The sequence below is a fragment of the Benincasa hispida genome, chromosome 9 (genome assembly GCF_027475165.1).
Source record: "Benincasa hispida cultivar pf3 chromosome 9, pf3_genome.v1.1, whole genome shotgun sequence".
In the NCBI taxonomy this organism is placed as follows: Eukaryota; Viridiplantae; Streptophyta; class Magnoliopsida; order Cucurbitales; family Cucurbitaceae; genus Benincasa; species Benincasa hispida.
The window spans coordinates 98,662,774-98,678,566 of NC_143486.1; the positions used below are offsets into that span (position 1 = coordinate 98,662,774).

The 15,793-nt window shown below is 34.0% G+C and overlaps 2 protein-coding genes across 5 annotated transcripts; both read right to left on the minus strand.

Annotated features, from left to right (window-relative positions):
* Positions 1-692: 692 nt before the first annotated feature.
* Positions 693-10,669, minus strand: LOC120086631 (putative leucine-rich repeat receptor-like protein kinase At2g19210). 4 transcript variants are annotated; one of them, XM_090316946.1, is made up of 13 exons: positions 10,531-10,669; positions 6,108-6,654; positions 5,674-5,765; positions 5,002-5,140; positions 4,852-4,923; positions 4,660-4,731; positions 4,500-4,580; positions 4,053-4,198; positions 3,754-3,965; positions 2,820-2,946; positions 2,631-2,693; positions 2,349-2,538; positions 693-1,314 (listed from the first exon to the last, which is right to left on the minus strand). In XM_090316946.1, exons 1-13 carry the CDS (start codon positions 10,625-10,627, stop codon positions 894-896), a joined length of 2,259 nt encoding a protein of 752 aa, XP_090173072.1. In that variant the 5' UTR covers positions 10,628-10,669; the 3' UTR covers positions 693-893. The 4 variants fall into 4 exon arrangements, with proteins under 4 accessions (XP_090173072.1, XP_090173070.1, XP_090173071.1 ...); XM_090316944.1 differs by having other exon boundaries at positions 5,290-5,765; XM_090316945.1 differs by lacking the exon at positions 10,531-10,669 and adding an exon at positions 8,605-8,743 and having other exon boundaries at positions 5,290-5,765.
* Positions 10,342-15,568, minus strand: LOC150034250 (membrane-associated progesterone-binding protein 4-like). Its single transcript, XM_090316947.1, has 8 exons — positions 15,276-15,568; positions 13,757-13,833; positions 13,317-13,388; positions 12,868-12,905; positions 12,494-12,537; positions 11,539-11,585; positions 11,171-11,345; positions 10,342-10,924 (listed from the first exon to the last, which is right to left on the minus strand). Exons 1-8 carry the CDS (start codon positions 15,474-15,476, stop codon positions 10,757-10,759), a joined length of 822 nt encoding a protein of 273 aa, XP_090173073.1. The 5' UTR covers positions 15,477-15,568; the 3' UTR covers positions 10,342-10,756.
* Between the last annotated feature and the right edge of the window lie 225 nt (positions 15,569-15,793).

Consider the following 15,793-nt stretch of genomic DNA (forward strand, 5'->3'; position numbering starts at 1 on the left):
CAAAAAAACAACTCAATTGAGTTAAATTGGACAAATGTTTCACTTTTTGTATTTATTTGATTTTATTTTGTATTTTGGAGAGTTATTAAGTTGCTAGCCTATAAACAACAATTTGGTTCTTCATTTGTACATCTCATTCCAAAGTGAAGAGTTCTCTTCTTTCTTTCTTTCTTTCTTTCTTTTTTTTTTTTTTTTTTTTTTTGAGTTAAACTGAGCACAAGTATCCAAGAGTTCTGTCAAATCCGAGTAGTTCGAGGTTGCACTTCTACCGGAGTTAGTCATTGTATCCTGCTAAGACGATCGTCATAGTCTGTTTGTAGCCCATGCATAGGGAATAATTATCTTCAGGACAGTGCTTACCAGAAGCGTATCTCGACTGCGTTGTGAAGTCTCCAAAGGTTTTGAGGTTTTTTCAAGTCTTTGGTTATTTTTATATCTAAGCTCTATTATACCAACTGATTTTTGTTTGAGTTTGAATAATATACATTGAGTTTATTGTTTCTAGTAATTGAGGTGTAATTAGTTTCTTAGTGTATTCAGTTCTATATATACCATTTTCCCTCAACAGAAGATTCGAACCACAAACCTATTAGTCATTAACACATACTTTAAGCAAGTCAAGTTCAGCTCATTCAGCTATTTTCAGAGTTCATAAAATTATATTAACAAAACCTATTCGGTGAGGGACTTAGTTTTATGCATAAAAAACAATATCATTACTTCACAACATCTTGAACCACTTGGGCTATTTCTTGGCTCATAATGAGTTGCTTGCAGCCTCCCTACACCGACCAAACATTGATAATGCCAAAGACATCAAATTGTTGCTCATACTCCTTTACATATCAACTTTTTGCAATAGATTGTTTTGAATCACACACACAAATAGAACCCTATCTAGCAGAAGGTGTTACTTCACTCTCTCTAAAATTCCTACTGACAGCATTTGATTTTCTCATATTAGAATCAACGTTTCTTCTTTTTCGAGCTTTCTCTAATGCCAAACATTCGCTCAACTCTGAAACTACCTCTTTCATGTTTGGCCTATCAATGGAATTCAATGACAAACATTTCATTGCAATCTCCACTGCCTTCCAAGCAGAACTCAAGTCAAAGTTTTCCCTCACCTTCTGATCAACAATGCTCCTTATATCACCTGTTTTCATAAAGTGCATAACATATTGGCTTATATGATATTTCTTTGAAGAAGCCCTATCGATCATGAGGACCGGACGGGAAGTGACTATTTCCAAAATAAGAACTCCAAAACTATAAACATCACTTTTCTCAGTCAACCAGCCAGTTGCATAATACCTGCACCCAAGATCGATGAATTGGTATTGAAAAGTATAAGAAGTTTCATATATTGATTTATTGAATCTAAAGGAATATATGGAAGAACAATCAAGTCATTCACCTATTTGTGTGTTTTATTGTAATGGTGATTTCACATAGAACTGCCTTTTATGTTACTCTCTGTTGCTATTTATTCCAATTATTTAGTCTATTCAAAGAATATAGCTTACTAAAAAATGAAAAGCTTACTCGGGATCGAGCAATCCCATTGAAAAAAAAAACCGATGGGGTTAATTTATGAAGGATAGTAGGTCTTAAATCACCAACTGACCCAAAAGCTTAAGCTAATGGGTGTAGGTAAATTTAATTGTATATCATCTAACACTCCCTCTCACTTATGGGCTTGAAATATGATGAAGGCCCAACAAGTGGAAATCAATATTAAATGGGGAGGAAATAACGTCGTAGGGGCTTGAACCCAGAACATCATGAAGCAACCTGCTCTTATACCATATTAAATCACAAATTGACCCAAAAGCTTAAGTTAATGGGTGAAGGTAAATTTAATTATATATCATCTAACAGTAGGATTCTTTTTTGCTGTTTTTGGAAGTTTTAATGGTGGCGGTTTATTATCACTTTTGTTAGGCTTTGTTTCGTTCTCTGTTGGAAGGCGTTAGGAGAAATTTTATTTTATTTTATTTTATTTTTGTTTTCAAGATTCTTGGTGTTGGTTCATCTGTTTTTAATTCGTGCATTGTTGAAGACTTTTCAGTTTGCTCTTTGTTGGTCTTTTGTTTGGTTGGTGATCATTTTTTCAGTTTCTTTGGTAGTTTTTAATGCCTTTGTTTTTCAGTATTTGAAGTAGACACGTTAGTTGAAGACTCGAAGTAGTTTGAAAGTTTATCTCTATTTGGTTGTATTTGTTGTGTGTGTATTTTCTCCTTTTGAGAGTTAGTATCCCTCAAACTTTTATTCCATTTTCATCACATCAATGAGAAGTTGTTTCTTGTTTTTTCTTGTTAAAAAATAAAATAAATAAATAAACTCACTCGGGGTCGAGATAGCCATCGGTCCCTGCAACAACAGTTGTCAAATGAGTATCGCTTTCGGTTGGAAAACTCTTTGATAGACCAAAATCAGCTATTTTAGCTTGGAATCTTGCATTCAAAAGGATGTTTGCAGACTTCACATCTCTGTGAACAATTGGTGGTTTACAACCATGATGCAGATACTCCAACCCTAGATTTTCAAACCTCATTCAATCCCAAGAGAGAACAGAAACAATACAGAAAACATTGTTATAAACAACAGTAGCTAGAATTGCATCCAACCTTGCGCTGCATTAACTGCTACTTGCATCCTTTCCTCCCAACTGAGGGCACTGTCTTTGCTACCTGCATATCATTTTAATCTTCAGTTACTCTTCACCGGTCAATGTTGATGATAATGGAGAATCTAAAAAAAAAGGTTAAAAAAAGTGTTTTCGCCTCTAAAATAGAAATTCAAACAGCAGCAGAAACCTGATAGATGCTCTTTTAAGTTGCCATTGTTTATGTATTCATAGATTAGAACCAGGTTGCCTTTTTCGTAGCAGTATCCGACAAGGCTTGTCAAGTTTCGATGATGAATTCTCAGCAAAAGTTTAACCTGTGATATAAACAAAGAACATAAATCGTAATCAATAATACTAACCTGGGTAGGTTGCTCCTCCAGCTTTTTCATGATAACGAATGAACGTAAATGTAGAAAGACAAACCAAGATTTGTTAATAGGAAACAATAACACAAGCATCCAACAAAACTGATAAATAACAATAATCAAGCAAAGAAGAATCAATGACCATGGGGAGTTTAGAGTGGTATCCATTTTTCACTTCCAACTTTTCTTTATTTCGGGATAAGAAGTTTCATAATCAGGTCCTTTATTTTGGAGAAATCTTTTGTAACTCTTTTGGTTTAGGCTCTACCCTTTTTATAATTTTCATACATCAATGAAATTTGTTTCTAATCAGATCCTTTTATATTTCTCCTGAAGTAAAATTCATCTTTTGTTTTTTCCTTTCTTTTTACTAAGATCTCATCCATTTCTTACCTGACACTAGGCCTTTCCTTTTTCCAAAAAAATTGAAGGATTAAATATCTTCTTCAGCTTAGTTCTTGCAGGTTCACTATATCTTTAAGATCAGTAACAAGTGAGTGCTGCCTTACGAATGTTTTGTTTTGTCATTATTTCTGTCCAACAAACACTGCCATATAACAATAAGCTCACAATTTAGCAGTAAATTTTGATTTACTTAGTGACCTACATAATTAATAGAACACACCAAGAATGTTTCTGTTAACCATCTTGAACAAGAATCCTCCAGAAGAGTTAAGAACTAGACATTAAAAAATCAAATCAGCAAAGCTTGGATAATCAGGATGATATTCAAGGACACTGCTGATGATGACTTACCTCTGCTTCAAATTCTTTATAACCTTGAACTGAAGTCTTAAGGACCTTCACGGCGACTTGAGTATCATCCAAGTAACCAAGGAATACTTTTGCAAAACCTCCTTCTCCAATTTTTCTCTCGAAGTTGTTTGTAATACGCCGTATTTGAGAGTATGATAGCTGCTGTTTTTTTTGCTCTAGTGATCCAAGTCTTATGATGGGCTGTTTTCGGACTGTCAATAAGTGAAGGTTTAAGAAGCCTGATCATGGAAGTATGTCTAAAATCTCATAACTCTTGCACAAGAAAATTGTACTCTAACCTCGTTTTCTCCATAATATTATCCCGACTGATGTTGCAGCTAAGAGGACAAGCAATGATGAAACTGTTGCTACAATTGTAATAACATAACTCTTTTTCTTCTTTTGACAAGAAGATGAAGCACAAAGATCCGTGCTTCCTCCAACCCTTCCATAAAGCAAATGACAATATCAAGGCTTTAAATTATAGTAGTAATAACTGACATTAATCTCCTTACATAGGATAAATCCAGATCTCTGGAGATGTTTAATGATAGGCAAAACATACTGCATTTGTCAAATAAATCTTTTTGTCTTCATAAGCACGAAAACACGTACATACAGGAACGTGGATAAAAGATTGACAAAAACAACAGACTAACTGAAAAATAGCATGAAAACAAACCAAAACTATTGAAACTCTTTTGGAAGACTTCGAAATTTTTTAAACTTCAACAAAAATATGATACCTTATTGTAAGAGATCCATTTTTGGATCGTTCCATGAGTTCGCTTGGTATAGAACCAAGGAGTGGATTGTCCCTCAAGTCTCTGCAAATTTATCATCAATCACTAATTAGTTTTCTTACTAAATATATTGGAGCAATCATTTCTGAGAAAATTTACTCACAAAACTTTCAAGGAGTGCAATTTGGATAGAAAACCGGGCACCGGTCCACTCAAGTTATTGTTTGACAAATCCCTGGCATAAGCAGTTCACTTAGACTACTGATTGTTGGTACAAAGAATGGGAGAACCCCTTTTAGTTTCATTATCAGAAAAACCAGCAAACAAGGAGGTTGCATAATCTTTCTTGACTTACAAATATTGTAATGATTTGAGCTCAGATACATGGCTAGCTATTTCCCCCACCAATCCACTCGAAGACAAGTTCCTGTTGTCGAGTTTATAGAAGTTCATGAAAGAAATTAGATAAGAATACAGCCAAAAGATAGTATTATTGAAAACTCACAAGGAGGTGATTCTATTAGGACTCTGGTCATCATAGCTACAATCAAGACCATGCCACAAAAAGGATTTTGGCTGGCATGGATCACCCTGCCAATTCTTTCTCACGCCATAAAATGATTTGATGTTCATCAGGGCTGTAACTGCAATATCCAAATGTAAGAAAGAAAGAGTATGTTTAAGGCCCCTAGTTAGGAATATATTGGGATAGTTAGTATGATGAGTAGTAAGGGGCATTCTATTAAGATTGTAAAACAAAAATATACAATGCCAGCGAAAATTCAGCACATACTGTCCTGCTCTTCAGTGCGTGATTGTGATGCGTCAAGCACTATGTAGATTTCAAGAGCATTGAGGATAGGTGGAAGATTTGATGCATTAGTTTTTGATAATGAAAATGCAATATCATGCCCACTCATTGGGGATATGCTATACAATGTAGTTGAATGCAAGTAATCGGGAGAGAAAGGCTCATTAAAATAATTCCCATTTTGATAGATGTTAAATTCCCTTAGTTGGTTGGCTTGGAGCTTTTCCAAATCAGCAAAGTGCAGGAATATATGATATCTGGTACTGGGATTTTCAGGAGCCCAGTGAAATTCTAGAGGATCACTGGCATTATAGGCTGTGATGGCAGTGCTCATTACAATTCTTGGTAAATTATAGGAATTGCTACCTCCTGAATCAATTGTGGATGAAGTGCTTATAACTTTGTAGTTAGTAAGGTTATAGGGCATCCAGATCCTATCAGAAAAATCATCATTGTACCTGAAAGTGACATAAAGGACATTTAACCATCAGCTTCAATCAATAAGTTTCACTAAAAAGAAAAAATCATAAATGGCTTACTAATATGCCGTTTGGTAACCATTTAGCTTTTAGTTTTTAAATTTCGAAAATTAAATCTATAAACACCTCTGTCATCTCTAAATTTCATGTTTTATTATCTACTTTCTACCAATATTTCAAAAGACCAAGCAAATTTTTGGAAACTTAAAAATGTAGTTTCTAAAAACTTGTTTTAATTTTTTAAATTTATCTAAGAATTGAACTCTTTTCCTTAAGAAAGATGGAAAATATTGTAAAAAATTGAGAGGAAATAAGCTTAACCTGACAGTTTTGTTGGTAGTTGCACCGATGTCCAACCGTCTGTGGAGAGCTAGCAAATCAAAATCAGTGACATAACTTGCATTTTTCAAAAGCCTAAGCTCCAATGCTGATATAAATGGTGATCCAAAGCCAGTATTGACCAGACATATGCATATGGAAGATGTAGGAAGTACATGTATAACTTCTTTGATTATGATGTTGGATTCATTCTTCAGTATTACTGAATCCCATTTATTAACTCCCATGTACAGATCGAAAGCCGGCACTGTACCTTGACCATCATAGTTTCCGTACATAAAACTCGCTCTGATCAAATACTTGTAACCTTTACCTTGAGCAAGCTTTATGGTGTAACAGTTTCTGTCTCCTTCAGGAAAGCTCCTAACATACCAGAACTGCTGTGGAAGAGTGGTAGTGTTGAAATCTGATGATATGCTCTTACTTATTCCAGTTTCTGTGAAGTTTACATCAGAAATGTACTTTATGTTTGTTACACTGTCTTTGTAGCTTGAATTCTCTGAAATTCCACAGTCAATGCTAATGAATCCTGAACAAGAACAAGAGATTATATGAAGAGATGGGCAGTGATTTTTCTTATAGAAAGATAGACCAACTTGAATATGCAACTCGTTGTAACATAACTACAAACCTGATTGATCCTGTGCAGAAACCAGAAATGAAATAGCTAAAGCAACAAAGATCTGGAGGAGGCAGTATCTTAACTGCTCCATTATCATTAGACCTTATTGGAAAGAGAGCAGCAAGAAATCATATGTGGGTGTTCAAATTAGCTCTTTTCGTATGCTTATTTTTAGGAAACCATGTAGAAAACAGCATGATAGACCAAATCAAATAGCCTTTAGGAGTTGGTCAAAGAGTAAAAAATGAGTAACATTCTCCAGTGAAGCATTGTATAACCACATAAGCTAGCCATGCCTTTGATTATATCATTATGAAAATCCAGAAAAGAGACAAGTTAAAGCCAAGTTGAATTATTTTAAGGACGTCTTATTAAAAAAAAGGTGGAAGGGAAGGAGACTTAACTCTTCCTAGCTGTCATAGTTGACAGAAAATTCTTTGATCTTTTTCCTTATGGTGGATGATTTTAAGTCAAATCAAAATCATTGATATCATAACAAATTTTTTATTGTATTCTATAACATAACATTTAGTTGAACTACTCAAATGCTCTGATATTTTTTTTGTTAGCTTCAATGTTGAGAATTTCACTTTGAAAAAATCAAGGGACCTTAAAATATTTATAAGATCCATGAATTACTCATCTCCTTGTTGATTGGTTTACATGAATTACTCCTCTCTTTACCAATTAATTTTTAGATAGAACTCCATGTTATCTAAAAAGGTATCAGAGTCCACGAAGCTCAAATGGGCATTTAATTCAAAAACAACAAATTGGGATCTCATTCAAGAATGGTGAATCCAAATAAGCACCGTTATAAGAGAATATATTAAGAATCCCACATTTGGACCCTCACAATGTTTATAAGGTTACTAAGTTGTGAATAGAATGTAAATATGGAAGTACCAATAACCCACTAGACAATCACTCATATGGTGGGGAGGTGGGTCAAAAAATGAATCAATAAACCTAGTTGACGTAACTTGCTACTTTTGACATTTAACAATGTTTTCATCTACAACTCCGACACCTAGGGGTGTGCATAAAACCAATGAACCGAGTCGAACTGACTGGTTCGGTCCAGTTATTTTTAAAAAAGTGATTCTGCGGTTTAATTGATTTCTACGCATGTTCATCACTTGTGTTAACAATAAAATAGGGTTTGGCGAGTATTGAATCGAATTTAAAAGTCGAATAGAAGTGAAAAAATGTTAAAACAATAAGAGTAATAATGAAAACAAACATCAAACTTCAAAGGGCAGAGATATGGTTAAAGTTATTTCGATCAAAACATTAGAAGACTAGTAGGAGTGTACACGGGCTGGATTGGGTTGAGGAGATTTTTTGGACCAACTCGAATTCGGGTTGGTTGGGTTGGTTACCCAAATAACCCAAATAGGGTCTCCAACCTAACCTTTAAAATTCGGATTAGGTTGGATTATTTATTTTTTTATTTTCTTCTTTTAATACATTTTTTTTATTAACTTAAAATAATTAAATTTATCTATAACACATACTAACAACTAAAATTTTATAAAACTCAAATGTTAAATATCAAAATCTAAGATATCTATTACAAACTTCAAAAAATATCATAACAATATATATGAATTATAATATGAGTTGGATTTGGTCAATCCGAATTTTGAAAAATGTAACCCGGACCCAATCCAACATGAAAAAAACATAAAAAAAAAAAAAAAAAAAAAATTCAACTCAATCCAACCTAAAATTAAAACTAACTCAACCCAACCTTTAAATTACATTTTGGGTTAGATAGTCCGAGTTATTCGAGTAGTCGGTCATTTGAACACCCCTAAAAACGAGGGCAAGAAAGAAAGAGATTGGAATAATAACCTGCATTGACAAATTCAGCAAGAATCTTGAAGGTCCAGAGAGAGAGAGTGAGAGAATTAGGTAAAGCACGAACTGAGGAGGTACGCGGAGAAATATATAATAAAGAAATGCGAAGTCAGAGATAGCGAAGCCATTGTTTAGAGTTGGAGTGATTTCGCCATTGTTTAAAGCACAAATTGATCGGAAAGTCAAAAGGAATCATTGCTAATTAAATTCTGAAACGTACGGCTGAACTCTGAAGTAGTAACCACTAACAACTAACGAGGATGATATGCAGTGTTTTTGGCGCCAATAACCTTGAAATGAAGGAGAAGATATTTCTTTTTTTAAAAAAAAAAAAAGAAAATTAATTATTCGATAAAATGGGTAAAAATTGTTTTTAATTTAATCTAACCTTTTTAAGTCTGCTTTTACACTTACGTGAAATATAATCCACCCATGGTAGTTTGAAAAGTAGACCTCATTTGATTACAATGGTTGTTATTTACATGTATTTCGTAATCATATTGACCGGTAAAACTCCTAAATTTGTAATCAAAATGTGTAATATATTGAGTAACGGAAGGTACTCAATCTAATTTGCTTGAAAATTATGTCAGACCCACTACCTTTACTCTTACCATTAAAGATACTATCATTATAACAATATGAATTATGAACTTGTTACATTTACATTGACCTTTACTATTATCATTACCATTAAGATTAGGAGCTAACATAACATAATGATAACAACAATAGTAAATGAGATAGATTTATAATTTTAACTAAACGCGATTAAAAAAAAAAATTGCAATTCATGACATATTATGATTGATCTAACAATGAAATCCTATTACAATTATACCAATTTTTATTACGAATTAGTAAATATCCCTAATCATAATTGGTCTTAACTATTAATTATATTTGAATAATTATATTTTTTTTAAATGGTTGGATTCATCTAATTCTCATCATCCGCTGAGCTCTACTTTGATCGTCATCTTATTTGTAGAGTTGCATATAATTTTACAAAACGCCATTCACACCAACCTTAATTTATTTTTAGTCAACTTCAATTAATAATCTGTCATATCAGATCATATTTTACTCCACTTTTAATACAATCTTATGTCTTGATTGACTTTAATTTGTAATTTTTTTTATTGTGATTGATTAGGTATAATTAACAAATTACCTTCAAAATCTATTTCTACACTTTAAAAGAATAATAATAATCATTATAAGACCTTCAATTTTACCAGTGGCGAGACAAAATCCCTTCGATTCAGTTCAGTTCAACCATTTTGGGAGTCAATACAAACCAAACAAATTAAACGATTGATTTCTTCCGTTCAACCTTGAGCTGAAAAGAATTTCATTAAAAACGATTCAATTACGTGAGAATATAATTGAACTATAACCAGCTTTACATATCTGCATCTAAAATATTACTTGATCAACCTATCAGTAAGTTTACGAAAAAAATACGAAAACTTAGGGCCGATTTGAATTGATTTTCTAAGTTTTTCTAAATTGAAAAAGTGTTTAAAGTGACAGAAAAATATTTTGCAAAAGTCAATCTAAACCGGACGCAAGAATAACAACTGGGCTAGAGAAGCTATATAACTTTTCGGGCTGTAATCTGCAGAACATTATAAGACCAACAAAAACTTAATTCTAATTCATATGGATTAAATCAGGTTTCGTCAAAAGGCAAACAAATCGGTAGTTAGAAGTGTAGCAACATCAGAATTCAGAGGCAAGGTTTGTCTCTTCATGTCTTGCAAAAGAGGACAATAAATACAACTAACATAAAAAATACATCAATATTTTACAAGTTCATATCATTGACTATGAAAAAAGCAAACACAGCAGGCAGGCAACTGAAACTGATGATGATCAATAAACAGTATTATGCTATAAAAATATATAATCGCATACCTGTCCATGGTCGATGCTCCCCCACCACCCACCTTTCCAACGGGAAGAAGAATTTAAAAAAGAACAAAAGATTCGGCATGTCATATCTATTGGCCATTTCAGTCGATCTCCTGCAGGCTTCATCCCCTCTTTAGTATCAGGATGATAACCAATAATGAACTGGCTTCCGATGCATGTGAGAGGTCATATGTTGACTAACAAGCTAAAGGCTCTTTGTAATGGCTCTTTAAACACGACAAGTCTTGGCTTGGTAGTCACAACCATCATAAACTTCTAATCCTGGCTCACCTAGTTGATCTTCCCTAAAGCAAGCACACCGTTTGCTCATCTTCCCTGTCAATGCAATTTCTAAAGGCCTCTGTACCAACCTCGGGAAGCCATTATCACACCAGACCTAAGGGTGGGTTAAAAGAGAGTTCCATTGTCACGATCTGAATTTATTCCACATGCGTGAATTAATCAAGAAAACCAAGCTTTCATCGAGACAAATGAAAGAACACAGTATTTTATATTCATTTCTCAACTTATCATCAAATATATCTCTTAGGTAGATTGCATAAATTCTAGATACTGTTATAAAAAGTAAACATAGAGAAGCTGATAGGAAAATAATGGCAAGACTACATTGAAGAATATATACCTCACCACCTTCTCCCTGACTCCATCTCGAATTACAACTTGGCAGTTTATCATCCTCTTCCTTTTGTTTCTTCAAAAGCTGTGCACCTCTGGCAGCCTTTGCCTCAACTCCCTTTAAATGTTTAGTGGGGTTTCCATGATCATCATAGTAAAGACCCACCAACTTACCTACAAGTCTGTAGTGAAGGCCAAGAGCATTATTCTCGATCATTTATTCCCATAATAACATATTGCATTCACAAATCGATCGCCTTTTAATAAATTAATCGAAGTTCCATACTCAAAATATATGCACGAAACTTGCAACAATAGTCATCCGATTCCCATATCATATAAGATATTAGACACTACAAACAACAGCCAACTTACGTGTAGGTTTTTTGGTAAAAGCTCCGCCATTCAACAACACTCTTGATCTACAAGATTAGTTATTGCAACAGTCAGATATATAAAGCAAGTAGATGAATAATATACACTGAGGTAGGGGTATTCAAAAAATCCGATAACCCGAAAAAACCGATCAACCCAACCCAATCCGTGGGGTTTGAGTTGGGTTATCAACTCATTTGGGTTAGGTTGGGTTCAAATAAATAAACATTTTATGGGTTGGGTTGATTCATGGATTCACCTAATATAACCCAAACCAACCCGAATTTATTATTAACTTTAAAATATTTTTTTTTTATTACTTATAACACAATTATCTATACATATATTGATTTTAATTTTATTTAATTCCAATATTTTTTTAATAATTTATTCTTCAACAACTCTTAAAAGTAGTTTTTTTGTACTATAGAAAGAAATTTTCACTATATAAATTGAAATTGAGTTGTTAATCTTAATTCAAAATATGAAAATAATTAAATTAGATTTTTACATATTTACATTTTGCTTCTTTTTAGAACAAAATTTTAAATAAATGACCCAATTAACCCGAACCAACCTAACCCAAATATTTCGTGGTTGGGTTGGGTTAGGTTCATTTTTTAACAAAGGTTATTTGGGTTGAAAAAATTTACAACCCAAACAATTGGATTGGGTCTAAAAAGTCTTTCAACCCAACCCATGAACACCCCTACCCTGAGGAGACTCACTAATGCGATAAGAAAAAATAATCAATTATTCTTTATCGTAAAGAATGCTTCATTGAAACCTCAATAGAAAAGTATAGCATTATACCAAAGTGGGGAAAAGACGGGTTTGGAAGGGGCAGAAGTTCTACAAAGCTAAAGATTGAGAGCACAAACAATAAGCAACAGTATCACATATTTAAGGGCAATTCCTTGCCCTTAGTGAAAATTTACATAAGCAATTAGAGTACCTCAGCATTTGACAAACCCCGCAAAGAATCAGTAAGTCCTTCCCCTATGACAATAACAAATGATAGAATTCAATTGACACTTGAATGATGTTTAAGATAATGACACATATGAAACACTTTTTCTGTGAATTAATTTCTCTTAGTTCTTATTCCCAGCCACTCCCTCCCTCCCTCTCCTCTCCCTTGCCCCATAGACAACAAGTGATTTAGTACATATTTCTTGTTGACAGCCCATAGAAAATAAAAGTTTCACCATATCTCTAGGCCACTCAGATTGTCTGTTATACTACGTAAGTCGTAAACAAAGTTGTAAGTTTATGACTAGGAATTGACAGAAAATATTTTTCACCCTCAGGATAAGAAGCCATAAATACCTGTGAAGTTTCCTGATACAAATGCACGAGAAGCATCTCTGTTCTTAGAAACAGCCATGATAAAAGAAAATATCAATGCATTACCACATATGTACAATGCAAGACTAAAAAAAAGTGGCAATTAATTATTGAGGTCTTGTTAAAAGAAATCAAATATAATTTGATCAGTAAGAAACAAGTAAAATTTAAATTGGAAATTTATGTTTTATAAAAGGCTTCCATACTGTCCTAGGCGGCAAATAGAGCAGAAGGAAAATGAGTGGCAAGTAGAGCAGAGGGAAAATGACCCATTAAGATATTAATATTAGAATCAATAGCCAACAAAAGACAAACACAAATGCAAAACGAAAAAGAAACATGACAACTGAACTATTGTAGAACAAATGATTCAGAAGCTTTGTCAAAGGAAGATGCATAGGAGATCAACAAGGGAAATAGAGATTACAAACCTTCCGGCAAAGTGATTATAACCTCCTCCCACACCATAGTGAGATTTTCCTTTTGTGACATCAAATACAGATCTGAAAAGTCAAATTATTAGAGGCTAAATAGTTAGGGATTGATTTCCATGAAATGACCCTTTTGTACTGTGCTGCAATTGGCATGCTTTCCTATAGGTTATCTAATTAAGGATATTTTATCCCAAGACCTTTTATATTTCTTATGTGTGGACTAACGATATAACTTCAAAAGAACAACCACACGAAAGAATTGAGGCTTAGTGGTTCAACAGCCAATGCTTTGAATTATCATAATTTATTTTCTCCTTTTTTTAAGTTATATGAACAACTTTTATAGAGAAAAAAAAGGAAAGAATACAAGGGCATACAAAAAAAAAAACAAGCCCACAAAAGTTTTCAGGACGAGTTGGAAGGGAGGTGGAGTGTACCCAAGAATTCCAAGAAGGATCGCCAATCCCTTGTCTGTTCCATTATACAATGCTAGCTCATCAACTTCGAAGAGTTTCTACAAAAGCAAACAAGAACTTGAAATAAAAGTATAAGACTTACCAATTTAAATCATTTAGAAACTGAAGTCTACATCTCTCCACCAACGTGTTTGATAGAATTAAATTACAAAATTTAAAGGAAATCTAGTCATTTCTTTATTCCACCTACGGTTTGCATGGCATAAAATGTGCAAAGAAACCTAGACATTTCTTTATTCCATCTACGAATTGATCTTGTTAATCTTACAAGTGAACAAACCACCTTCAAAAGCAGCACCAAGAGCCATTGATGACAAAAGAATATCAGGGAGAAAAGGATGGTCATTGAAGATTGATCAAGAAAAAACAACAAAAGCATTATCTTTTTGTGCCAAAAAACATATCCACAGAAGATTCTGAATTCTTGTTCACTGTTATGAGAAGCTTCATGCCTAGATGGATGAAATGGATGCAAATGAGTATCTCAGACATCAAACTCTCCATCTTTACCAATGGAAAGCGAAAGCTTAGGATTTGGGTAGTCACACTGGGGATTAAGGAAAGAGACCCAATTTCTCCATTCTTCTTTCTGATTGTCCGAGATATTTTGAGTGAGGCTAGTCTCTAATTTGCAGACGGTGCTCTACTATATGTGATGATGAACAACAATTTATTTGATAACCAACTGGTACTCGTTCCACATTTGAGCAAGTAACCACACAAAAGTTGATCCACAGGTCCTTCAAAAGGTCAATTTTTTAACTAATGCTCACTTCTTAAGATACGGAAACCTTCATCTAATCTTTCTAATTCAGGGATCTCTTCGACTAGAACATTTTTATTAACAATAAACCTCCCTATCTCGCCTAGCTATAAATGACTGTCATAAAGAGCCTTTTTCATGCCGCAAGCACCACCACTTTAAAGCCAAAACCACGTCTCCAATCTTCCTTTCAGTCAATGTAACCACTCTGAGAGGAATTTTTAAATTAAATTAGATTTCTCCCATTTATCAAACTCTAATCACTGGGTCCCAATAAAGTAATATGACAAACAAACCATTTATGCTATAGCAGCAGAAAACATCGCCGGGAACCCCATCTCGAAGCATTTAACCAAAGGTCATCTTTCCCTCAACTTGAAATGGTAACCAAACTGGGGGTAAACTTCTCGCCCTCAATCTATATCCCTTTTCCATAGCATTAAGTAGCATACCCAAAAAAGCTCGCCCATATGTAGAACGAACAAAAGATCTTAAACAGTTTGATAATCATAAATGGAGCTCTACCAAATCCCAAACAACACTTTCTGATAAATATACTCCAAAATTTGTAAAAGTACCAGCTAACTCTTAATAACAGAAAAAGAGACATGCCTTCCAACGGAAGATAGAAGTATTAGTTGTCTTCCGAAACAAAAATACAAGCATAATAAACAAGCCAGTGATCTATATCAAGCTTGAACAAGAAGCAGCTCGTACCTGTTGATGAGAGGGAGAGGAGGAGAAGATCGGGTATCGGGATTTGAAGGAAAACCCAATGAAAAGCGCAAGAATAGCCACCATAAGAGCCAAAACCCACCCCATGATCTTATCCCCCATCTCCTTGCCCTTCACCGAGCTCAAACTCCTCTCCTCATGCGCGTCTTCACTAGGTTTCTGCTGAGAGAGATCACTGTCCATTGTTGTTCTGGACCCGAATGCCAAAGTTCGGAAGTGTCTTCTTCGCGGGGTTTTGTTTTTTCCTTTTTTTTTTTTTTTCCTTTTGTTTTCTCTCTCTTGTAAATTAGTACAAAATGACCCAAACACTTAAAAAAAAAGGGGAAAATTTTACGAATGACCCAATTTTAGGGTCCAAAATGTCAAATGACCCATTTTTAAAAAAAATAATGTCAATTGACCCTATGCTTACATCATCGCGAGATGAGATTACAAAAATTGCCCCTGATAACCCTCTCGCTCTCGCTTCGCTAATCTCGCTCTCGTTATGTGTTCATCTT

What these genes read in the sequence shown, in the direction of transcription:
- LOC120086631 (XM_090316944.1), bottom strand. Translation starts at nt 10,627, where the DNA reads ATGGCCAATAGATATGACATGCCGAATCTTTTGTTCTTTTTTAAATTC. An exon ending in CTCAAATCATTACAATATTT is followed by an intron (nt 4,732 to 4,851) that starts GTAAGTCAAGAA and finishes TGCTTATGCCAG; the next exon opens with GGATTTGTCAAACAATAACT. An exon ending in AATGGATCTCTTACAATAAG is followed by an intron (nt 4,199 to 4,499) that starts GTATCATATTTT and finishes GCTTTATGGAAG; the next exon opens with GGTTGGAGGAAGCACGGATC.
- LOC150034250 (XM_090316947.1), bottom strand. Translation starts at nt 15,476, where the DNA reads ATGGACAGTGATCTCTCTCAGCAGAAACCTAGTGAAGACGCGCATGAG. An exon ending in CCTCTCCCTCTCATCAACAG is followed by an intron (nt 13,834 to 15,275) that starts GTACGAGCTGCT and finishes TTGCTTTTGTAG; the next exon opens with AAACTCTTCGAAGTTGATGA. An exon ending in GTCAGGGAGAAGGTGGTGAG is followed by an intron (nt 10,925 to 11,170) that starts GTATATATTCTT and finishes ACCCACCCTTAG; the next exon opens with GTCTGGTGTGATAATGGCTT.